The 25,296-nt window shown below is 43.7% G+C and overlaps 1 protein-coding gene across 1 annotated transcript in view; it reads left to right on the forward strand.

The window, feature by feature from the left end:
- The first annotated feature begins 360 nt into the window (after nucleotides 1-360).
- Nucleotides 361-25,296, forward strand: part of Mal2 (mal, T cell differentiation protein 2) — a 30,229-nt gene continuing 5,293 nt past the window's right edge. The window contains exons 1-2 of the mRNA XM_021217272.1: nucleotides 361-635; nucleotides 17,559-17,729. Of these exons, the coding sequence (XP_021072931.1) occupies nucleotides 507-635; nucleotides 17,559-17,729 (300 nt within the window). The 5' untranslated portion in view covers nucleotides 361-506. The remainder of the gene's footprint in view (nucleotides 636-17,558; nucleotides 17,730-25,296) is intronic.

The following is a 25,296-nucleotide window of genomic DNA, read 5'->3' on the forward strand; positions in this document are numbered from 1 at the left end:
CAATGTGCCACGTGACTGAAAATCCCCCTAGAATCGCCCTTAAAACAGGCACCCCATTTTCCAGGTGTGCTTGGCAACTTGGTGTTTTTCCTTCTGAGTCACAATCTCTTGTTTTCCTACCCAACTGGTGAAAGTGGGTGAGGACCAGCGGTGAGACTTGGGTGGGATGAGCAGGTGGGAAGCAGCAGACAGCTCAGGAGCAGCAAGTGATCTCAAGATCCAGGAGGGCTGCAGAACTGGCGCTGAGGCTGGGGCGCACCACACCTGTGCTGGTGACCCTGACGGTCGCTAGGGCGGAGGCGCGCTCACCTGTGCCCACGTGACGGGGCGGGGCTCTGTCGGCAGAGGGCCCGTGGCCACACCCTTTCCGCGGGCAGCACGCCTGAACCCCGCGGACCGGATCGGCGGCGGCGGCGGCGGCGGCGGCGGCCAAGCCCGGGAGGCGGAGGCGGGACGCGGGAGGCGGTGGTGGCGGCGGCGGTGCGCGGAGACGTAGCAGCGGCAGCATGTCGGCCGGCGGAGCAGTCCCGCCGCCCCCGAACCCTGCCGTGTCCTTCCCGGCGCCCCGGGTCACCCTGCCCGCTGGCCCCGACATCCTAAGGACGTACTCCGGAGCTTTCGTCTGCCTGGAGATTGTAAGTGGGGCAGCTTAGGTGACGATCGAGCCACGGGAGCAAGGACAGGCAGCATCCTTGCCCCCAGCCCGGGCTTGGTCCCTCTGCACACCTCTCCCTCAGCCTTCTTTCTCTAGAAGTGGCCTTTTCCTGGAGTCAGTCTCGGGGTCCTCTCTATGCAGGACCGGGGCCTCTTGCCTGGCACCTGTTACGCGGACACCTGCTCGCCGGCCTGGAATGGAAATGTGCTCTAGAGACCCAGCAGGCTAGGGGCCCATGATTAGGGACTTGGGCAGAAGCCCTCTCCTGTTTGCTCTTGAAGGGATCTTGGGGACTCTGGGCTTTGGAGAGGAGCTGCGCTTGGCTAGAGGAGGAACCAGCGTTCTCGGCCTTTCCCGTTGCCAACCTGCCATTTTGTTGGGTGGTGCAAAGGTGTACTGATGACTGGGTGGCCAGGAAGCTGTTAGGATGTGGAAAGCCTGGACGGGAGGCGCCAGGGAAAGGAAGAGGAGGTTGAAACCTGGGTATGGTTTTCACCAGACTCACCCTTGCTGTCGCCAGTGCCCTTTGGATTGGGAAAGAACAGGGCAGGGAGAAAGGCGAGGTTGTAGGTGCAGCCGGCAGTGTGTAATCAAGTGGGTGTGAAAACGGAGGGGCAAAGTGGAAATGGGGCTGTCAGCCTCAACTCTTGCCTTTGCACCTCGTCCTTTTCTAAGTTTACCTGAGAATTCCAAACCACCTCAGAACACTTTGCTCCGCCCAAAGTCAAGTTGATGCCACAAGCCTGCCCTGCCACCTTGTTGAACTAGACACTTGAACTTAGCGAAAGGAATGCTGTGGAGTTGGGAGCTTTTGAAGCTCCTTGTGGACAAGGGGGAAATGTGCAAATAGAAATTGGGCAACTGGGGTTGCGTCATGCCGGGAGAATGTCAAATAGAAAGAAATGTCAGCAAAGCAGTGTCATTCCTGCCGGCTGGTTCTGTTTGCTCTGTTTAGGGTTTTCATGTCAACCCTCATCCACTCCGAGTTTGCATAACCTGGATCTAGGTCACTTGGGGTTCCCTTTTGTGCTGCCGAGCTGAAAACCTTGTGGGCATTGGTTTTCTGCCCCATTATGCTTAGGTAGCCAAGCCACCTTGGGCTTAGCTCAGATTTGTATCTGAAAGAAGAGATCCAAGTGAATGAGTCACAGGCGGTGGCACCTGAGATCAGAGAGTGAGTGTGACACTAGAAGACCCTGGCGAGGGTTCGGGTTGGAGCCCAATTCAGCATCTTAGGAATGACTGAGGTGGGTGGCAGGCATCCATGTGAGAGGAACAGGGAGGAGATGGCACTGGACCAGACTCCTGGCTGGGGAGGGGACACAGCTTTTAAAACAGGAAGCATTGCAGAGAAAGAGTTCCCAGATTCTGGGCTCCTTTCCTGCCATGTTCCTCAAGTTCCACATGCTCGCTTCCTCTTTCACGAGTTCTTCCCACAGCTTTATTTACATCCTACTTATCCTGAAATTTACAGAAGATCTGAAGACATAGAGGCACAGCCTAAACTTTGGTAGAAGTTAGGCTCATCCTCAGGAGTAATGTACATTTAATCTCCAATTTGATAGGTTGGCTCCTAATAGTTATTCAAATATATAGGTAAAACATACACACAGAAGTCTTTCGTTTATATGTATGTATGTATGTATGTATGTATGTATGTATATATATACATGTGTGTGTGTGTGTGTGTGTGTGTATGCATGGAAGTCTTACTAAATCAAGCGATACTCTAAATCCACCTGTGGATGTGCCACACTTTATGGAACATTAGTACTAAAGGTTAACAAATCAAAAAGCTGACTTATTGACCCCCCCCCACTTCATATCTCCTTTTCCTATCTACCATAGTAGTTAGTTCTCAATTCTTGCTGTACTTAATAAGTTGGCAGCTTTTACAAGTCCTGTTGCCAGCCCAGCCTAATTAAATCAGAGTCTCTAGGGGAACACCCAGAGTCAGCTCATTTATTTTTTTTAAAGGTTCCCTGGGGATTCTAATACATAGTATAGCTGCAACCCACTGATAGAGTCTTTGAACCAAGCTGTGTAGAAAAGAGAATTTCCTGACAAATGTGAATACATCTGTTAGGTCAGATAGGATGATTAGATCTTGGAAATGTGAGGATGTATTCCATGCGTTTCCAAAACCGTGTCTTGCTTCCTGCTTCCTGCCTTCTTAAACTTCTGCGCCTCTGGAAACTTTCCTAACCCTGACATGTGCTCAGACGCTTATAAAGATAGAAGTGTCTCTTTCCAAAGCCATTTGAATTTGCATGGTGTGTGTGTGTGTGTGTGTGTGTGTGTGTGTGTGTGTGTGTGTGTGTTCAGTTGATGTGGGTGCATGTGTGTGCAAGTGCTTATGGAGGCCAAAGGACAACCTTGGGTGTCATGCCTCAGAGAATGTCCACTGTTTCTTTTTCATATTTTGCTTATTAATTGAGGGAAGGGGAGAGCATGATCACTTTCATAATACTTTATGGAAGTAAGAGGACAACTTCAGGAGTGGGTTCTCTACTTTTACTTTGTGGGCCCCAGGGGTCAAACTAAGGTTCAGAGGTTTGAGGTGAGGGACTTCCCCCCACTGAGCCATCTCACCATCCTGTCAACTCTTTTTTTTTGGGGGGGGGGCATGGGGATCGGGCTGACAAGTTCTCTTACTGCCCTGAAACTTGCCTAGGAGAATAAGGCCAGGGCTCAGCTTGTCTCTGCCTGTCTAGCACAGAGACCACACAACGACAGACCCAGCTTGTCTTAAGTGCATCCTGGGAGTTGAAGTCAGGACTTCAGGACTAAAGTTCAAGCATCTTACTGAGTAAGCTACTCTACCAGCCCTACAATTTTTTTTTTTTATGGTCAAATGTCTTTTAAAATTTAAGTTGAAGTTATCTTTTTACCTCTTCCCTGAACTTCTGTTACCTCTCCCCATGGGGAGGATCAAAATGTACCAATGACCCCGGTGACCTCAGGGAAATGAGAGGCCTCATGGAGCCAAACCAACAGTGCCTTCTTGGCCCCCATCCTTCTGGAATGCTTAGTGATACTGGATCATAAGATGAAGAGAACAGCCAGATCACCTTCATGGTCTTCTGACTACAATGCTCACCCTGAGGGGCGTCCAGACAAGAGCGAAGTGACTCACTTGAAGCACCATTTTACTATCCAATGCTCTAGGATATTTTTTATTCCTTTCTGGTTCCTAAGTCACAGACCCCCATGGTTCCTCTCCCTGAAAACTAAATGTGAGGATTCCCTAGGCACAGTCTCAAATACTAAGTAAACTCCACATGGAGAACCAATTGTTTTAACTTCTTTTAATGTTTCTAGCTAGCTCTTACACTCTTTAAATTTTGACTTTCCACTGAAATCCATGTATCTCCAAGACTGCTTCATTTGGGGTTGTGTTGCTCTCCGAAGTGATGCAAGCTGTGTTCGGTGAAGATGGTTTCATCTCTCAATAGGTGATTCTGCTAATGAGACTGTGATCTTAGAACTCAGTTCTCATACTAACTTTGCTCAAGGAATTTAATTCCAGTCTCTGGTACTGTACTGCACTTATGACTCTCTGTAAACAGTGCCTGCCCCCTCCCCCCCCAGAACCAAGTAGGGCAATTTTCAGTACCTGTTTCATAAGTGGGGTATATTCCAACTTTGCGTTCATGGAATTGTTTTAAGACAGGTATGTTCTGCCACTGGTTTCCTGAATTGCCAGCCCTTTGGTTTTGGCCTACGTTATTCTTTCCAGATGTATCCTTACCATGTATCCATAAAATTTAACACAAAGTTAGAATTGCAAAGCCAAGCCTTTTTTTATTAATCATTTTATTCATTTACATTTCAAATGATATCCCCCTTCCTAGTTACAAACCTCACATCCCATCCCCCCTCTCCCCTCTCCCCTTTGCCTCTATGACAGTGCTCCTCCACCCACTCACCCACTCCCGATTCACTGCTCTAGGATCCCCCTACACTGGGGCATCAAGTGTCCACAGCTTCCCCTCCCAGTGATGTCAGATAAGGCCATCCTCTGCTACATATGTATCTGGAGCCATGGATCACTCCCCATATACTCTTTGGTTGGTAGTTTAGTCCCTGGAAGCTCTGGATGGTTCAATTAGTTGATGCTGTACTTCCTATAGGGTTGCAGTTCCCTTCAGCTCCTTCTGTTCTTCCCTTAGTTCTTTCATTAGGGTCCCCAGGCTTAGTCTGATGGTTGGCTGTGATTATCTGCATCTGTATCGGTCAGACCCTCTCAGGAGACAGCCATAGCAGGCTCCTGTCATCAAGTGCTTCTTGACATCAACTATAGTGTGTGTGTGTGGGGGGGAGGGTTGGTGTCTGCAGGCGAGATGAATCCCTAGAGCCCATAATTGAAATGTCCAACAAAGGAGAGATAGAACCTGAAGAGACCATCTTCAGTACATAGCCATGGCCCCCAGTTGAGGGATAGGGCCACCCACTCTTTTCAAATTTTTTAACCCAGAAATGTCCCTGTCCAAATGAAAAAAAAAAAAAAAAAAAAAAATGTAACAGAGACTGAAGGAAAGGCCATCCAGAGACCACCTCACCTAGGGATTCACTCCAAAAATTACCATTTTTCTGGGCTAGGACAGTGGCTCAAAGAGTAAAGGACTTGAAGCAAAATTATGTGGACCTGTGTTCAAACATTAGAACTCATGAATTGCTGGCTTCTCAGGTGTGGGGAGCCGCCCTGCGTTCTCCATTTCAAGATGGCGCTGACATCCGGTGATCGTGCCCAGTAAACAGGGTCCTGCGCAGGCACATGACATTCTCCTTGTCCCTAGAGTTACATATGCATTAATACGTCATCTGGTGTGATTGACTACAGCCTGTCAGGGAGTGCCACGTCCTAGGCGGAGACACTCTCCTATATAAGGGATGTGCCATTTCTGGTCGGGGTTCCCCTGTCCTGTAGGCTTATGCTCTCCCTCTCAAGACGCATTAAAGCCTTGCTGCAGAAGGATCTTGTGTGTGCCGCGTTGTTCTTGCTGGCGAGACGGTAGCGCGGGACACTCAGGTAGTTTCTGTTTGCAGTCATTTTGCTCCTGTGTGAGATTGGAGGTAGATTCAATGGAATCCTAGAAACTTCATGGACCAGAGAGCCTCACTTAGACATAAGTGAATAGCAAAGCAGATCCTGTCACAACTAATAGGAACAGTGAGGTCTGACACCCAAGGCTGTTCACACTAGCACAGTGCCGTGCCATGCCCACACTTGTTCTCATGAACAAAAGTTACAGTTGTCAAATCCTCTCAGTGTTACTAAAGATTTACAGACTACCTAGTGTGCACAAAACTATTTGGATGCCTCCTCACCTGAAAGCTCTTATGATCTAGTTAAGAGGTTGTACAAAAAAAAGGGCACTTCTATTTGGAAGAAATGCGGTCATGAAAGGTGAAATACAATTGAAATGCATTTTCTGACTGGGCCTAGCTGTAATATCAGAGTGTCTTTACTTGCACGAGGTGGTTAGGCTCCTGTTCTCAACGACATTGTTTTATAAAAATGAGTAAGAAAGATCAAGCATAGCACTGTTAATTGTAGAAAACAGTGGCATTGACTTATTCAGTGGCTCTCACAGCTTCACTGTTTAAAAAAAAAAAAAAAAAAAAAAAAACCTCCAAATCATTTGTTTACATTTCTCTTTATGAGAGGAATTCTAGAACACAGTTTCTACATTCTTCTAACTACATTCTTCTAGTGGATTTAGTGCCATAATTATTTTTCCTTTATTTAACATAATAGTATACTAAAGGACACACTCTTCGTTGGGCCTTCTCTTTATGCCCTGAGAATCTGATAGCCACTAGAGTCCTTGCCCTTAAAAGCAGTTGTGTATGCAGGGCATATTGCTGCATGCCTTTAATTTCTGCATCCAGGAAGCAGGGGCAGGTGGATCTCTGTGAGATGGAAGCTAGTTTGACTTCTTATGTGAAGTCAATGGCTACTTAGAGAGACCTTGTCTCAGATAGACAGATGATAGGTAGGTAGGTAGATAGATAGATAGATAGATAGATAGATAGATAGATAGATAGATAGATGAGAGAGAGAGAGAGAGAGAGAGAGAGAGAGAGAGAGAGAGAGAGAGAGAGAGTGTAGCAGGGTATAAAAGTTAAAAGCATTTACAGTTTTGTGAAGTGCTGAGATAGACTTGGAAATACCACAAGAATGAGAGTGTTTAGCTACTGGAAAGCTAGGACAGGGAGCTGAAATGGGGGGCAGTAACATTTGAGGTTAGCCTGAAGTGATGAAACAAAATTCCAGGTAGGAAGAAAGGCACATACAAGCCTCAGAGATTAAGAAAAGAGAAAAATTAGTCAGACCATACCATGAAATTTCTAGCAGTTGTTAGCATTTTGGTGTGACTGATGAGAAGATAGGAAAAGAGAAGGTAGACGCTGCTGGTAAGGTTGAGGATGTGGTTTGCTGGCCGATGCTAGGTCGGGCTTTGAATCTGTTCTCCGCGGAGCATTGTTGAGGGGCAGGGTCAAACCTGGTCAGGTTTGCATCTTTGAAATCTTTAATGACATTTCTTTGTAAAACACAGAGATTAAAGTTAAAAAAAAAATGCAGGAGATCAATGATCGATTAATATAGTTCCTATAAGAACTGATAAGACCCTGAAATAATTCCAAGAAAAAGAAGGATGGAGAAAGTACAGGAGAAAAGCTGGAAACTTAGTAGTGGGTTGTTCATATGTTAGCGGTGCCTATATTAGTGGGTCAACTAACATGTGAACTGGGATGTCCTCTCAGGTGACATGACTGAAGTATAAGATGTATCTGAGGCATACATCTGGGGAGGCTGGCTTGAGGGAAGGGACAGAGGAAAGTGCAGTCATGCTGGATACTCTGGAAGGTATTTCCAGTTATTGCCAATCAATCAATGTCTTTGAATATAGCCTTACTAGCAGGTAAATGTGCTGGAATTTAGAGCTTTGTGTCCTTGGCTAGAAAATAGATTTTGATTGCAAAGCGACACTGTTTAAAGTAGATTAGAAGGCCAAGAAACCAATGTGCTTGCCTCGCTAGAAGCGGTTTTTATCCTGTGCATAATACTTTTTTTCCCCTTGTACCTACGAGTTAACAGTCTTCCATCACAAGAAAAGACCCTTTAACTTTTTGTAAGAGAAAGTAAGCCAATGCCCTTGCCAGATGTCTTTGTTCACCATTCATGGTCCCTGACTCACAGCCCAGTCGGAAATATGAACTAAAATTTTGAAGACTTTGAACCAACTTGCTGAAAGGATTGACCTTGAGCTGCAAACGGAAAGGTCAAAGGGGGAGAGATTTGCTTTATGTGACTGTATAAAAATGTGGCTGGTAGTAAGAGCTGTGGACTTGACAAAGCTGCTGGGGTATGACTGAATTAACAAGGCCAGTGATGAGGAACTGGTACCAGGCTACTGGAATTGGTGTGACACACATGCAGAAGTCAGCAAATGCTGTGCTATTGGCTTATAATACAGTGTGTAAGAATATTCGAAAAGAACTGTTGAGTGGAGAAAGGCAGTGTGGGAGCAGATATGCTGTTTAAGGTTGTAAATTCTAATATTTTTCCCAGTTAGACAGTTTGACCTGAATTCCTCATTGGCCTGTGCATAGAAGAGGGGGTAGTCTTCTCATAGCAATCCTACCTGCCACTCTTAACTTCTGCATAAAGACTTTCAGAAGGAAGGCTGTCAGTAGAATAAAAGAAGGTAGTAGTCTGTCCAGTTCTTGCCAGGACGTTGGCATGCAGGCATGTTTAATGCACATGATGTGTTACCTACATACTAAAAGGAGATTTCAGAAAGCAAGGGAAATGATAAATACAAATGTAAAGAGGCCAGAGCTCACTTCTCTTCTGCACCATTCGGTTTCTGTTTTAGGGTTTGCAGTAGCTTGTCAGAAAACTGTCATGAAAGTTTGAGTCATATGAGGTGAAGGGATGACTTTGGAGCACTGACAAATGTAATTTAGATACAAACCAGAAAGTAAAACTTATTTTGTAATTAACAGACTTGAGTTCATAGACCAAGTCTGCATATGTCTTTTTCTGCCCTTGCTTCTTATAATCTGTTGTTTCCCTAATTCAGAAGTAACAAATCATTCTGACTTGAACCTCCAGATTAGTGTAATCTATAACCTGTGCCAAGGTTAATCCAGGAGCAATCTGAATGGATGTCAGCATGGTTAGGGAGCAGGCAGGCAGGTGCCTAGGGACTAAAATAATCAAAAGTTAACAATAGCAATTGCAGTATTAATAAGGTATTTTGGCAAATGGGGACCAAAGAAGATTGAAAATTGGTGTTGGTCGGGTATGTTTGCAAGACATGACTGGTTTTCCATCAAACCCATGTTCTTCCTCAGCATCCAAAGATCTTGTCACAGGTGATGCTTGTTGCCAATAATTACTAGAAAATTAACTAAGAAGTACATGCTTCTGCTTGTCCTACCTGTCTTAGACATCCATCATATACCAGGAAATGGGCTGGCCTTCAGACAGCCAGGTGTACCTTGGATCTGAAGGTGCTCGCTGATTGGTTTCTGTCCCTTTGGAGCAGAACACCATTGAACACCTTATGTAGAAAGAACCACCAGGTCTCCCAGTTTTCAGAAACATTTGAGGAAATGTCACCAATTCTGACTTTACAGCCCAGTGAGTAAAAGGCATGTGAGCCTATGATTTCAATCTAGACGTTGTAAATGGTCAAAAGGATGCATGCATCAGTAATCACAGAAAAACAGAGGATGGCTTCTGGCCAGAGAAGTTTTTCTGGGAGATACGGTACCACAAGTCAGCTATGCAGTGATGTGTGGCATGCTGGGCAGACACATGAACAAGTATGGCTCATTCTTTGTGTGGAAAGGATAAAATAATGGACTAGAATGCAGAGAAAAGGGATTAAGAAAGGAACTTTACTGAATGAAAGAGATTTGATGTGGGTGGGTTCCCAAATTCTCTAGTATGGCCACCCTTGGGCACAGCTACATTGTAAATGAATTTGTATTTTATGGCCCAGCTTGTAAACATATCTACCAGTGAAATATTGTATCTCTTGACATAATATGTTTCCAGTTTTTTAAAGAAAAAACTTCAAGATATAAATTGCATGTAACATGTAGTTACTATAGATTCTCTGTTTCTGTGGGTGATAAATTCTAATTCAACTTTTTTTGTAACTATAATTTTGAATAGGTACCCAGTAAATGTGCACTCATTAATACAGAAGCACTTAATAAGTAGGTGAAGGGTTTAAAACATTTGGATGAAACTTCCCCATGTTACCATTGGGCCAGTTTTATGTGACTGGAGGCAGTCATTTGGATAGTTGGTAGAAATCTAAGTCTAGAATAAACACTAATGTTTAAAGAGGCAGAAAAGTATACTGATAAAAGCATAAGCTCTGTAAGTTCTGGCACCCAGTGCCAGGTTGAAATCCCGCATTTGTTAACTGTGCAGCTTTGGCAACGCGGCTGAGTGTTCTGCCCCTCAACTAACTTCCCTATAAAGGGGGGCTCATAATATCTCTCAGGCTCTGTAAGGGTTAAGTTGATAAAAACAAAACCCTTAGAACAGACCTGACCATAAAAACCCAGTATATGTTAGCTAATAATTCTGTGACTGTATTATTGTTGATTTCGTGCTCAAATTAATTCTGTAAGCCACCCTAGGAGGCAGAGTTACTCCCCACCCCCAAGCCTGCTGGTTGTTCAGTCTCCCTGCTGCAAATGAGAGATGGCATGGCCATTCGTTCAGATAACAATACAGCGCAAAAAATTCTAAATAACAAAGTGTTTTTTTCTCTAGGGTGTTAGGTCTGGGAAATTGTCTCTTAAGATTGGTGTTCTCTCAAACATTACAAATTTGCATGTTTACTTAGTAGTAGTCAGGTATATAAAAATGGAGGTGTCAGTTAGGCTGGAACGTTATTAGGGAAAATGTCAGAACCTGTCAGGAAGGAAACGAGTGCCTTTGGAAAAGAGAAGAGATATTTGCCAAAAGGACTCCTTTGGGCGCATAGGAGAGCCATCCAAATGGAAGGCAGGTTGAGAAGTCTGTAGTCCACACAGCCGAAATCACAAGCATCGCACCCTTGCCAGGACCATGCTTTCTTGTGGGGCTGTGTATTTCACCAGCCTCTAGTTTCTCAGGAAACTGTGCTCAGGTCCCGCTGTGAGGGTTCAGTGTATTGTGATCCATAGGTAACTATCTGCCCCCCCCCCGCCCTTGTTTTTTATGGTGGGAGGAAGGCTTTAGTCAAGTCTAGGGGGAAGGCTCCTGGTCTACAGAGCTGAAAGCTAATTGGCATACGCATTTTAAACCAAAAAAAAGTATCTGTTGTTTTAGAAATGGGTAGTCTATTGCTTGGATTTCCCATTAGCTCCCTGGCTCATGCAACTTAAAGGAGAGAGAATTTACTGTGGCTCACGGTTTAGGAGGGTACAGTTCATCAGAGTGGGGAATGCATCGTGGACTTCTATACACCTATGACTCCTCACATCGCTTCTAACCAGCAAGTTAGAAGTAGAAGGAGAGCTCAAGCCAGAAAGGGGACTAGACTATGACCCCCCAAAGCAGGACCTGTAGTGACCCACTTCTTTGCTAGGTACTCATAAAGTTGGGCCAAGAAGATGTGGACAGCCAACAACAGGGAAGCTGGAGGGTGTTTCTAGAAGGTTCTTTCCTTTGTGCTACCTGGATGCAGAGGAGCCTTTTTTGTTAGAGTTTGAAGCTTGGTTGAATCCGTGAGCCCTGATTTAGTTCCTAACAGAAATTTGAAATGAAAGCACATTTTCTACATAATTATCATGCTTCTTAGAACAGCGGGGAGCAGCAGCAGGCAGAGGTAGACATGAGGTCAGAATGTGGTCTCAGATCCAAGATGCGAACGAATGGAACGAACAAACGTGGGGGTGTGATGGCATTTGCAATCCTTTCTTTGCAGTTTACACACTTGCTGTTGCCAGGATACTTTATCAGCTCTTTCCCTCCATTAACCATTTCAGTGCTCTCCTGTTCGTCCCTCATAGTGGGACTTCCTCCCCTGAACAGGGACATTGGCGATTATCACTTACTTGGGAAATGTTCCAAGTTTACTGAAGCCCAGAACTGGAATCCAGTATTCCAAGCACAGCCAGTCTCATGGGAAATCTCACGTATTAATGTTGAAGCCAAATTGAAAGGCTTAGAAGAGAAAGGAAATCAAAAGAAGGGAAAAGATACTTGGGTCAAAACCATAGTGACTTCTGTAGAATCAATGTTGTTGTTGCTTCTTCTTCTTCTTCTTCTTCTTCTTCTTCTTCTTCTTCTTCTTCTTCTTCTTCTTCTTCTTCTTCTTCTTCTTCTTCTTCTTCTTCTTCTTCNTTCTTCTTCTTCTTCTTCTTCTTCTTCTTCTTCTTCTTCTTCTTCTTCTTCTTCTTCTTCTTCTTCTTCTTCTTCTTCAGCTTCCTCTTCCTCTTCTTATTCTTACTCTTTCCATTATTTTATTTATTCATATTACATCCCAATCACAGCCCCCTTCCCTCCTCTTCTCCGAATCCCACCCTTACAAATCCCTTCCTCCCTCCCCCCTTCTCCAAGAGAAGGAGGAGACACCCCCCTCAGTACCACTCCATCCTAGGACATCTAGTCCCAGCAGGACTAAGCACCTCCTCTCCCATTGTGGCTCAATCAGGCAGTCTAGGTAGGGGAAAGGGATCCAGTGCAGGCAACAGTCAGACACAATCCCCATGCCCATTGTTAGGGGACCCACATGAAGACCAAGCTGCACATCTGCTACAAAAGAGTAAGGGGCCTACGTCCAGCCCCTGCATGCTCTTTGGTTGGTGGTTCAGTCTCTTTGAGCCCCTATGGGCTCAGGTTAGTTGACTCAGTAGGTCTTTGTGTGGTGTCCTTGACCCCTCAGACTTGCTCAGTTCTTTCCCTAACTCTCCCACAAGACTCCCCAAGCTCTGCTGACAGGACCCTGATTTAGCTCTTTCCTGAGAGGCTCTACCAGTGCCTGACAAATACAGAAATGGATGCTCATAGCCATTCATTGGACTGAGCACAGTGTCCCCAATGAAGGAGCTAGAGAAAGGACCCAAGGAGCTGAAGGAGTTCGCAGCCCCATAGGAGGAAAAACAATATGAACTAACCAGTACCCCCAGAGCTCACAGGGACTAACCCACCAAACAAAGAGTACATGTGGTGGGACTCATGGATCCAGGTGCATATGTACCAGAGAATGGCCTTGTTGGACATCAATGGGAGGAGAGGCCCTTGGTCCTGTGAAGGCTCTATGCCCCAGTGTGGGGGAATGCCAGGGCCAGGAAGCAGGTGTGGATGGGTTGGTGAGCAGGGGGAGGGGGAAGGGGATGGGCGCTTTTCAGAGGGGAAACCAGGGAAGGGGATAACATTTGACATATAAATAAAGAAAATATCCTAAAGAAAATAGAAAAAAAGATTCCCCAAGCTCTGCCCAGTGTTTGGCTATGAGTCTCTTCATCTGTTTCCATCTGCTGCTGGATATTTGTTTGTATGTGTGTGTATTTGGAACCCAGAGTCTTACAGATGAAAGTTAATGAAACTCTTGAAGTGAGGAAAATGGCTATCTCATGTAAGCATAATTGTGCCATCCACTCGTTCCCTTAGATGAGAACTTAAATGCACCGATCCCTTGTCATTCAAAGCTAGCCCATGAGCAGAACAAACACATAGAGGTTGCTATGTGGGTGGGATTAATTGAGAAAGAAGAAACTAGCACTCATTCCCTCTTCTCCCTTCCGTTGCCATGCCACCCACACTCCACAAATGGGGTCAATCAGATCACTTCCTCGGAAGTACCCAGTTTCCTTTTCAAGGCTCAAGGTGTAGGAAAGGCTATAATTTAGAGTTTGAAAGAGAAGTTAACCCATATTCTTTCTTGTTAGTCCCCCTGCCCAAGTCTAACATCCAACCTGCAGTGCTGCCCACCATTCAGGATCCCTCCGGTTACGTCGCTGGCCCCCTCTCCCATCCCACGGACCTCACTGTGCTCAATTCTTTTTGATAGCACTTGCCACAATCTGTTCCCCAATCAGATCCAATGGAGTGTATTTCTCCCTCAGAATACTCAGAGCTGGAATCTCACCTGTTTGCGGGGTTGTTGTTGTTGTTGTTGTGCTTTGGGGGTTGTTAGTTTTGTTTTGTTTGTGTTTTCTTGAATGTTCTTGCTATGTGTCTAGCAGAGTAGGTTTGGGGCCCATCTATTTGAGTTCAGGTTTATTCAGTACTACTTTTATTCTGGAAGATTGTTTCGAGATGTGAACTTACCACACTGCCTCAGTTGTGTAAGTGTGCTTGTCTGCTCAATTTGCCTCTTAAATTCATGATGACCAGTTTTTCTTGGTTCCTCATTATCCTTGCACAGAGCTTCGAAGTCAATGTTGCCTGAATTAATTGAAATTTAATAATGATTCACAACTTATAAGTTGTATGTTCAGTAATGTAAAATTTTTGTAGGTAGAGAATAAGGAAAGACTACTAGAAAGAAGGCTGTGAGAAGCAAGTTAGAGACAGTCTCACTGCCTTCAAATATGCAGTAAGTGATGTAAGAGAGGAGATATTCTATTCCGGAACAAGCTTATTCTAACTTTCATGATAACTAATAAAGTGGTAGTTAACATTAACATACATTAATATTCATCACTTAAATTTATTGTATAAAATATTAGGGGTTGTTAATTTTTTATTTGAAAGTAATAGGAATTGAGATATATTACCACAGCTATAAGTTTATTAAATGGATACTTGAACTATCATTACACAAGTGGTAATTTATTGTGTGTGTAGAATGTTTCTTCAGAGTATATCATCAAGATATATGACTGAGTTTTTTGTCTGGCTATTTTTTTTTCTTTTTAGCAGTGTTTCTCTGTGTAGCCCTGGCTGTCCTGGAACTCACTTTTATAGATGAGGCTGGCCTTAAACTTGGTGATCCACCTGCCTTTGCCTCTGCTGGAGTTAAAGGAATGTACCACCATTCCTAGCTTGAACCATTTGACTTAAAACTTGGAGTTTTATCCTTTGTGATTTGTACAATTTGTATATTACCTAAGTACAAAGAAATCTACAAGCAGATGCCTGCTGGCCTTTCAGGGTTGGAGCTCAGATTGCTCTTAGATTAGTACTTGTCTAGCACTGTAGTCTGTATGTTCACTGAACAAGTATTGAGAACATCCTGTTGGGGGTTTTGGGGGTGGGGGAGCAGGAAGAAGGGCTCCTATGTGCCCAAGGCATCTTTGAAGCAAGGGTGCAAGCAAACATTTTGTGTTGCCAAACGTATACTCGTCTTTGGTAGTTAGGAAAGAGTTACCATGGGAGTAATAAATGACTTGGGTGCATAGATATAAGAAACAGTGTACTGCCAAGAAAGTCTGGTAGTGAAGACAAAAAAAAAGGCCAAGTATTCACATCCCTTTGACGATGATGACACGGGAGAGGGTAGCTGAGAATAGGTAGAGTTCAATAGAGATTTTTTTTTTTTAAGATAATGGTTCAAAATTAGGTATGAGTTAGGGACTCAAGCACACTCCAGTGACTTTCTGGTTCAACAGTGCCAGCCACTCAGACACAAAAGAGATTTGTTTCTGAGCTGCGGATTTTTTTTCTCTTTCTGTGATATGTGTGTGTATGTGTGTGTGTGTCTGTGTGTATGTGTGTGTGTGTGTGTGTGTGAAGAGCCTGGTGTAGTCAGATAAAAGGGGGGACTGGAAAGATGGCTCAGCAGTTAAGAGCACTGGCTGCTCAACCAGAGCACCAAGATTTAATTCCCAGCATCTACATGGCAGCTCACAACTATCTGTAACTCAAGTTACAGGGCTTCCGCCACCATCGATCTGAAACATGCAGGCAAAACACCAATGCACATAGATAAAAAAATAAATGAATAAATTTTTAAAAGGAAAAGGACATAAAGGACTGGCAAGATCACAGAAAAGCATACTCTGTCTTACAAAGGCCACGCCTCTTTTCTTGCTTTGATGGGAGAAAACTGGGTGTCGTTGCCCCCGTTTCTCTTCCTGTGTTTTCTGACATCATCTTAGTGACCTTTGCCAGAATCTGGGGATTTCCCTTCCATGCTTTGCCTGCCGTGTCCTATATCTGTTGAAGCGTTATCATCCTCTACTTAGAAACGTCTACCTAATCCATTACCTCCTCTCTATGCTCTATTCCTTCATGATAATTTATGCTACACTGTCATCCCATGTGGCCTTCAGTCCTGCATTCTTCCCTCTCCTGCTTCCTTCCCTACTCAGTCCATTCTTGCATTCTAGCCAGCAACCCTTCCAGGTGCAGGCCTTGAATACACCGCTTCCTGTTCAAGACAATCATGGCCTCCATTGCCCTTCCACGAACTGAATTGCTCTATGTGTCCTCAAGACCCTCTAGCTTGTTACCAGTAGGCTCAAATGCTCACATCACGTACTGCTGATCTGTGTTCTTTGCTATGCTAAGGTGCCTGTCCTCCTATGCTATCACCACCAGATTTGTTTCCACCCAGCCCCATCCTGGAGCTTATGACTTCTAGGATACATTCCCTCACTGCTCAGATCTGCATCCGGAGCATTTACTTAATGGACGTGTAGTGCCTAGTTTTCTGCCAGCTCTGGCATTGACTCAGCAGTATTTTCAGCACTTGCTTTGCTGTCCACTTCCGAGAATAGACTCAGTTGTGTAAGAGAGGCCAGTGCAGCTTGGTTTTATTCCCAGCATTTAGCACGGTGCCTGGATGTTATTGGTAGCTATCACTTATTACACAAATCTAAGACACAAATTTGATTTCCATCACATGGCAGACAGTGAGTGCTGATAGCTTGCCTTGCTAACTCTCTTGAACAACAGTTGCAGCTATGATTGGATAGGGTGGGAACTAATGTCAAAAGTACAAGTAGGTATGAAGGACATGGAACAGTGAGCACTGCACATGGGAAAATAGAGAGTTACAGCTCTCCTTCTCTCAGGGACTCTAACAATCAGTGAGAAAGGAAGGAGTGGGAAGGAAGACCAAGCAGTACAATGTTGACTGGAATAAAAACCCATCCATGAGGTGGTGTTTTGAGAGGCAGCAGCATTACTGGATGGTATCTATTAGTGGCTGGAGAACACCATGGGTGTGTGTGGATGTCTGGGGAACACTGCAGGTGTGTGTGGATGTCTGGNGAACACTGCAGGTGTGTGTGGATGTCTGGGGAACACTGCAGGTGTGTGTGGATGTCTGGAGAACACTGCAGGTGTGTGCGGATGGCTGGGGATCACTGCAGTGTGTGTGTGGATGTCTGGGGAATCACTGCAGTGTGTGTGCAGATGGCTAGGGAACACTGCAGGTGTGTGCAGATGGCTGGGGAACACTGCAGTGTGTCTGGATGTCTGGGGAACACTGCAGGTGTGTGTGTATGTCTGGGGAACACTGCAGGTGTGTGTGGATGTCTGGGGATCACTGCAGGTGTGTGTGGATGTCTGGAGAACACTGCAGGTGTGTGCGGATGGCTGGGGATCACTGCAGGTGTGTGCAGATGGCTGGGGATCACTGCAGGTGTGTGCAGATGGCTGGGGAACACTGCAGTGTGTGTAGATAACTAGAGAACACCTGGATGAGGAAGAGACTCCAACATGAAAATCTAGGTCCAGAGCTGACTTGAACTCTGCGTTAGAGCTAGTTTTGCACCTACAGGAAGAACACATTTTGTGTAATGATATGGAAACAATGAAAATTGGGGTAGCAGAGGCATACAGGGGCTTCAGGTCAGAATGGGAGAGCAATGTGGATGCAAATGGGGTTAACTCAGCAGAGATGCTTACTCTAATGCAAAGCTTCTACCCTGTTCTTTTTTGAGTGCTCAAATGCAAAGAGACTATTGTGTTCTTTTTTTTTTCTTTCAGGTACTTGGGGGACTTGTCTGGATTTTGGTCGCTTCCTCCAATGTTCCTCTACCTCTGCTCCAAGGATGGGTCATGTTTGTGTCTGTGACAGCTTTCTTCTTTTCGCTTCTCTTCCTGGGCTTGTTCCTCTCTGGTATGGTGACTCAGATTGATGCCAACTGGAACTTCCTGGTAAGAAAGTTTTATAGTAAGCCTGTTGCAAGGAAATGTAAGAAATGTACAAATATATCATCCTGTTCAGAAGTGCCCACATCTCTACCCTTCCTATTGCTGCATAGAGGAGACAGATCAGCATGAGGAGGCCAATATGGTGCCCATGTGTGGGTATGGTGGAGAGCAGGACCTTGGTTTGCAAAATTCCCACATTGATAGAACTGGGACATCACACTGCTATTTTTATGATTTATTTGAAAACTATTTCATATCATACAACAAATGAATTGAATTATAGCTGAACATTAGAACAGATGCCTTTGAGAACTGAGTCACATATGCCTTGAAATTTTCCATTCATTTCTTCTTCGGATATTTAAATGGGTTTAGTCATACACACCTTAATAAGCAGGGCACTGATTGCATGGCATACCCTCTCACCTGGGATACTATAGATTATATAAATCTATAGATTCTCAAGTCATATATGTGTTTGTATATATTTAAATATATAGTTAAGCATGCAGGTTTAATTTGCATATTATCTACATGCATATTATCTAAGCTTTATATCATCTGTAGGTTACTTAGAATACACATTGTAAATGCTATGCACACAGCTTTTTTTTTTTTTTTAAGATTCATTCATTTTATTTTATGTGTGAATGTTTTACTTTTGTGTATCTCGGTGCATTCCTGCGTTTGTGGAGGCCAGAAGACGATTGAGAACTATAATTTGGTTGCTAGGAATGGAACCAACGTCCTCTGCCGGAGTATAAGTGCTTTTAACCAGTGAGCCATCTCTCCAGACCCTGCATGTAGCTTTTATACTGTGTTGTTTGGATAATGAAGACAAGAGAAGAATGTCTGTACATATTTACTATAGACATATTTTTAATATATTCATATTTTCAATGCATAATTGATTAAATCCACACCCTGGAAATGCACAGAGACACAGAAGTGGCCAGATTCCCCAAGCTTGGCAGAAAACACGTAGCTCCATATTGTTTTCAAAAGAGAATGTTCTATAATTAGTTCTTCTCCAAAATTAATTACTGAGTCCTGAAAGATAAATTGATAGCACGGTGTTAAACTCGATGTTTAAGATAAGCTACCATTCCCTGCAGACGACTGGCGTTGTATTTCCCCACGTGTTGTGTGGGGATTCTCTTCCATAGCAGTGGTCCCTCATTCTCTGGGATGCATTCGGAAAGACAACTTGGGATGATTCCGATCCACAGTGGACAGGGCTTTAGTGATGCTCATATGGAACACCCTTTAGGTTCTGAATCACACTGGGGGGTTTTGGAACTTAAGTCAGACCATCATTTAATCTTTATATGTTGCTTTTTGAGCATAATAGCATTCCCCTCCCCCACCCAGAAGCTTTAGGGGCAAATGCTAAGGGGAAGTGTTTTACTTAGAAAACTTAAGGAGAACTATAATCCCAAATGTTTTTAGCAGAGGCATCCAGCAAATAGGGCTACCCTCTAAGACAGCGCAAAGGCTAATGGTGGCATGGGTTGGGATAAAGCTAAAAAAGCAGTGTACTGTAGTGGTCACAGCCCTCAACAGATTTTCACGTGAGGTTTGATTTGCCTTGGACAAAATAGTTAACCGCTCTGTATTCCAATTCTCTCCTCTGTAGGATGGAAGTAATAGGAACTGCCTTGCCAGATGCCATTAAAGAATAATGGAAGGAATGCGTTCATAGTGCTTAGCTTTGTGTCTGGGCTGTAATCGCCAAATGACAATAATTATAATTCCTTAAAGACAAGAGGTCTTTAATTCAGAACTTCCAGGGTTCTAGTTCTATGCAGTTGCTAAGGTAGTGCTTTCCTACATTTTCCCAAATTTCAATATTTGTTATTTGATCATGTGATAAAGTCCACAGTCCCCAATTAGGGTACAGAGAAATAGTTCGCCTTCTCTTTCCAAGCGCCTGACTTTCTCATGAGAAGATCCGCAAGTGAATCAGCTGATCTCCAAAGTTACTAAGGGAAAGCAGGTCCTTCAGGCGTCAGACTTAAAGATTGTACCATGTCTTCGTTCTGCTCTGCTCCTGCTGGTACTTCAGGAGCCTTAATAATCATTACCCACCTTTCTGGCTCTTCCCAAGTGCTGTATCACACACCACCAGACCGTTCCCATGGGAGTCCTGGATCTCCTGATTGCCTAGCAACTGAGTGTTCAATCTGGAAATGTTTCTGGGATCCTGTATTCACTCTAATTGGTTGATGCATGTACCATTTAAATGCTTAAATACTTTATGATGTCTTTCCTGGTCTTGTTAGACAGATATCCATACTGTATTCCTCCCCCTGCTTGTACTGAATCTTCTTTTCAGTACTAAAGCATTCTTAGTAGTTTATTGCTCTTCCCAACTTTGCATTTCCCTCCCATTTGTAGCATTGCATGTAATGGTCAAGCAATAAACTATAAGTGGTCTAAATTTCACCACTATATCAAAGTGACTGTTGGAAAGCTGGGCCTGATGGTGCAAATCCATAATCCAGCGCTCTGTAGAATGAGGCTGGGAGGTCTTAAGTCCAAGGCTATGTTGGGCTAACACAGTGAGACAAAACAAAACAAACAAACAAACCTTTTTTTAAAAAGGAAACCTCTAATGCTTTGCCCATTGCTCATCTGGGAAGATTACCCTATGTTCTTATACATTTGTCGGTTAAGGAAAAGAACTAGGTATGGGCTGAGAAAGCACTTAGAGCTAAGAGTGTCTCAAATGTGTAGACTTGAAAATTTGGGGCTATTTGCACAAATTTTAGTACTCAAACATTTTCAATGTTTGGGCCATCTCAGAGGTCGTATTTTCCAGCTAACATTATCCACCATGCAATAGCTGTACACAACATGTGACACTATTGTTGTGTCAAGGCAGGGGCTCAACACATGGCGGGCGTGCCAGCTCCTGCCTCCGTAGAGTTTACTAAGTGCTGTTTAGGTTTAGATAAAGATTTTTGAGGATGCTCACAACCAACCATCAGACTGAGCACAGGGACCCCAATGGAGGAGATAGGGGAAGGACTGAGGGAGCTGAAGGGGCCTTATCTGGCATTATTGAGGTGGAAGGCCCTTGGTCCTGTGAAGGCTTGATGCCCCAGTGTAGAGGAATGCTAGGGTGGTGAGGTGGGAGTGGGTAGGTGCGGGGGGGGGGGGAACACCCTCATAGAAGCAGGGTAAGGGTGGATGGGATACAGGGTTTGCAAAGGAGAAACCGGAAAAGGGGATAACATTTGGAATGCAAATAAATTTTAAAAAGTTAAAAAATAAAAATAAAAAAGAGTCGAGTGTAATCAAACTGTATAAATATATTACGTATACATATTAAATTGTCAATAAACAAAATAATTCAATAAAAATATTTTCAAATCCTTAAAAAACAATATTTCCTTTCAATGTCCTATGCCTGTTCTGATCACATCTCCAGACCTTACGTGGGTTGTAATGCTTGCGGTGTGCTCCCAAGCCATGACAGTTTTTGAATCATGCTCATCACGGCATCCTCATCAGATTGGTACAAGCTCTAATTGCCGCATTCTGAAATTATTAGACATTAACTGATAAAAAAAAAAAAGAACTATTTCCCCTGTGAATAATTTAACGCTACTTTGTACTCCAATTGAGAGAAATAGGAGTGCATTTTAGAAATAATTTACTCTCTCCAAGCATTTATTGTAAACACTAACAGTGATTTTTTTTCATTTTCCATATTTATAGTGTGTGAATGTGGTGTGCGTGTACGTGGGTGCACATGCGTGGACACATATGTTTGGGTATGCAAACATGCATGTGCCTATGCCTGTGAACCCAAAGTTAATGTCAAGAATCGGCCTCAATAATTCTTCCACATCCATCAGCGAGGTGGGGTCTCATTCAAACCAGAGCTCGGTGATTAGAGGGCGGGTCTTGGTGCCCAGCTCACTCTGGGGTTCCCCGGCCTCTGCCTTCTGGAGACTGGAAGATGAGTGAGTCACCACACACACTTGGTATTTAAGTAGGAGCTAGGGAATCCAGATTTTGACTGTCTTGCTTACCTGGCAAACCCTCTAACCACCAAGTCATTTCCTGGGCAAATGTTCTATTTTTCATTAATTGATATTAAATTCACATTCACAATGCAAGCTATGTTTAGTATTTTTTTCACATGCTTTCTGGGTATAGCTGGTGCATTAAAAAAAAAAAAATGTTTCTCCATTTGAAGAGAGGCAAGATTTTTCCTGTTTCTGACTAGTATTGGAGGTTGACCCTCAGGAGGCCTTCTGCATGCTAAGTGGGCTCCCCATCTCTGAGCTACATCTCCAGCCCCTTTTCACTTTTTATGTGGAGGCAGGGTCTGACTTTCCCAGGATGCCACTGAACTTGCCTTTACCTCAACCTCCCCGTGGTGAGGATTCGCAGGTCTGCCCTGATAAGAAGCCAGTTTCGATTTTGAAGTAACTGGGGGGTTGAGGCTTTCTCCCTGCCCCTGTATAGAAGAATAACACCACTTTGGTTTAACTTTGAAGAAGAAATTTCATATTCATATCCCTCCCTTTTTAGGAGAAATATGCTAAGGAAGCATACTTTTTAAAAGAGATGTTTAAATCTTATACAGTTTAACAAATCCCACTTTATTTTACAGAAGTCTCGTGGGCATACATTTAATCAGATTCCGGCTAAGAACATCGCCTAATAATCTAAATGTCCTGAGCTACATTCTATGCCACTTAGACCTGAACACTTTTTTTTTCCCTTTGAGATGGTCTTGCTACACATATGTAAACCAGACTGTAGCCCAAACTGGTCATCCTCCTTGTTCACACTCCTATACTGGGGTTACAGTGTCTGCTACCAAGAGTAAAACTAGGTTTTCGTGGCTGTCTTCTCTTTTCTCTGCTGCTGTGGAACCAGGGTTCCCCATAGGTGTACAGATATTTTTCTTTTCTTCCCTTTTCTTTCTTTCTTTCTTTCTTTCTTTCTTTCTTTCTTTCTTTCTTTCTTTCTTTCTTTCTTTCTTTCTTTCCTTTCTGCCCCTCACTTCTCCCTCCCCTTCCCCCACCTCTCTCACACTGTTTAGTTAATGTTCATCCCTGAGCCAAAGAGCAGAACACTTCTCTCGAGATTAGAATTTGGGGAATGGTCATGTGGGTTGCAAAAAAATTCCAAGCAGTTTTTAAGGTGGAGTTTGTCTGATAAAAGTGTGAAGAGGCAAGGAAGGCTCTGGGGTACACGAGTGCTTAGTAGGACTGGTTTGGAGAAAGGGCATGCAAACAAGACGCAGAATGGGACTGGGCCTGTCTCAATGAAGAACTGTCTAAGATGGTTGCTTAAAACGTAGCTGTGAAACTTGACATCAGCATCACCCGGACTCCTGTCAGAAATGCACACCCTCATTTGTGATGCAGTGTTTGCCAAGTCCGTGAGAACCTCCACAACACCACTGAGATCCTGTATTGGGCACAGTGACTAAGTTCAGCCCAAATGTACTGCAACTCCCTGAAAGCCACTCGAGAAGAATGTGTCTTTGGCTCAGACACTTAAGCACATCCCACATCTATTGAAACCCAAGAAAGAAAGTACCATAAGAACCAAAATCCAGTCGCAAAAGCTGGTGGTATGGAGTCACACAAAAAAAAAAATAAGCATTAAATCTCCTAACTGTTGCAAGCACATCACTAAACTGTTCCTTTGCCTTTCTGTGTGAAAGGTGTCAGAGGTGTATGTATAGCTATGTATGTGTGTCATGTGGATGCGTGTGTCTGTGGGGCATTGGGTATTGTTCCTTCTTAGGGGCCTTCTATCTTGTTTTTTGAGACAGAATCCTATTGAAGTAAAATTAATTCTGATCCACCTTTGATCATTCAGTTCCCAAGTGACAGACACAAAACCTCTATATTCATAATAAGCCTCGATATTCATAATAAGCCTCTATATTCATAATAAGCCTCGATACCACTAGAGCTGAGCAGACATCAACCCTCTAAGCTCTAGTGTGTCTTCTTCTCTGTCAACCCCACAATATAGATTGCCATGCTCTGCCTGGGAGGCTCTTACACCAACTGGCCAGCCCTCATGACCATGTAGCCATGACTTACCTACCCCGTGGCACCATCTCCTATCTTCACCCCTCTCTTCTCTCCTTGTGGTCTCTGCCTCAGACCCCCAGCCCTGGGAACCAAAGCCCCACCCACCTTTCTTCTACCCAGCTAAAAGCCGTAGGCATCTTTATTCAACCAGTGGTTTTATGTTAAAAAGCAAGGTTACATAGCATCATTTGGTGTACATCTTGTCCGGGGGGGGGGGGGCATCCAGACCCTTGGGGGCCAGTTGTTAGCATTGCAATACATAGCAAAAGACTAAACCTCCAGGGAATACCTCTCTGGGATCCAGAAGTCATCTAGACTAGCTGTCCATCAACCCCAAGGATCCATTGTCTGTCCCCACCTCCTCGGTTCTGAGATTACAAGTGCACACTGCCATTTCAGGCTTTTTAACATGAGTGTCAGGTTAGGATTCAGGTCCTGTGTTTGCATGTCAAGTACTTTACTCTCTGAACTGTTGTCCCACCCCCTAGCTTGGCTTTTTAAGATAAATCTAAACCTTCTTGAGAATGGGTGATTAATAGTCAATCTCAATTCACCTTCTCAATTTTTACAGCTATTAATAATTAATAACCCAAGCCACGCGTGGTGGTGCATGCCTTTAATCCCAGCACTCGGGAGGTAGAGACAGGCGGATTTCTGACTTCGAGGCCAGCCTGGTCTACAAAGTGAGTTCCAGGCAGCCAAGGCTATACAGAGAAACCCTGTCTCAAAAAACCAAAATAATAATAATAATAATAATAATAATAATAATAATAATAATTAATAACCCAGTAAAATACATTTAATTCACTAACCCACTGACATTCCAATTTGGATATTGATCTTTGTCCATGAACATATATTGAGTAGGCACGTGACTGCATGTATCTGAACATTGGCTATGGGTTAAATGTATGGTCAGTATGTATGTGACGTGGATGACTTCACAATGACAGGTATTTCATAGAAAGCATTTTTCCATTATACCATATTTATCTCACCCTGCTTAAATTTGACTTAGCATTCTAGGCATAATAAGAATAATTCTATGGACAATGCTGTTGAGAGGACATTTACAAAGACAGTACATTCCCTTTTGAAATTTTGTTAGTTGTATTGTTTGAGAAGGGAAAGGTAGACTTTGAAGAGAGCTCTCAAACATGCAAATGAGCACTGTTACTATGAAATTTTCTCCAAAACTTAGCAATAAAACTCCCATATGATCCATGAATCTCTCTATATGTGTAGCTAAAGGTCATGAAGTCAGTCTGTCTGTCTGTGCCCACATTTTCTTTGCAGGATTGTTCATAGTAGCCATCATATGGAATCAGCTTAAGTCTCCCCTAGTCATTGATAGGTAAATAAAATCTACTGTACATACACAAAGTTATTTGGCTGTATAGAACTGAAGACAATCCTGGTATTTACAATAACTTAGGTGGGCATGGAGGATCTGTAAAATGAATAAGCCAGGCACCAAATATTGTTCTTCATAACTTCAA

This window comes from Mus pahari, chromosome 17, assembly GCF_900095145.1.
Source record: "Mus pahari chromosome 17, PAHARI_EIJ_v1.1, whole genome shotgun sequence".
Taxonomy (NCBI): Eukaryota; Metazoa; Chordata; class Mammalia; order Rodentia; family Muridae; genus Mus; species Mus pahari.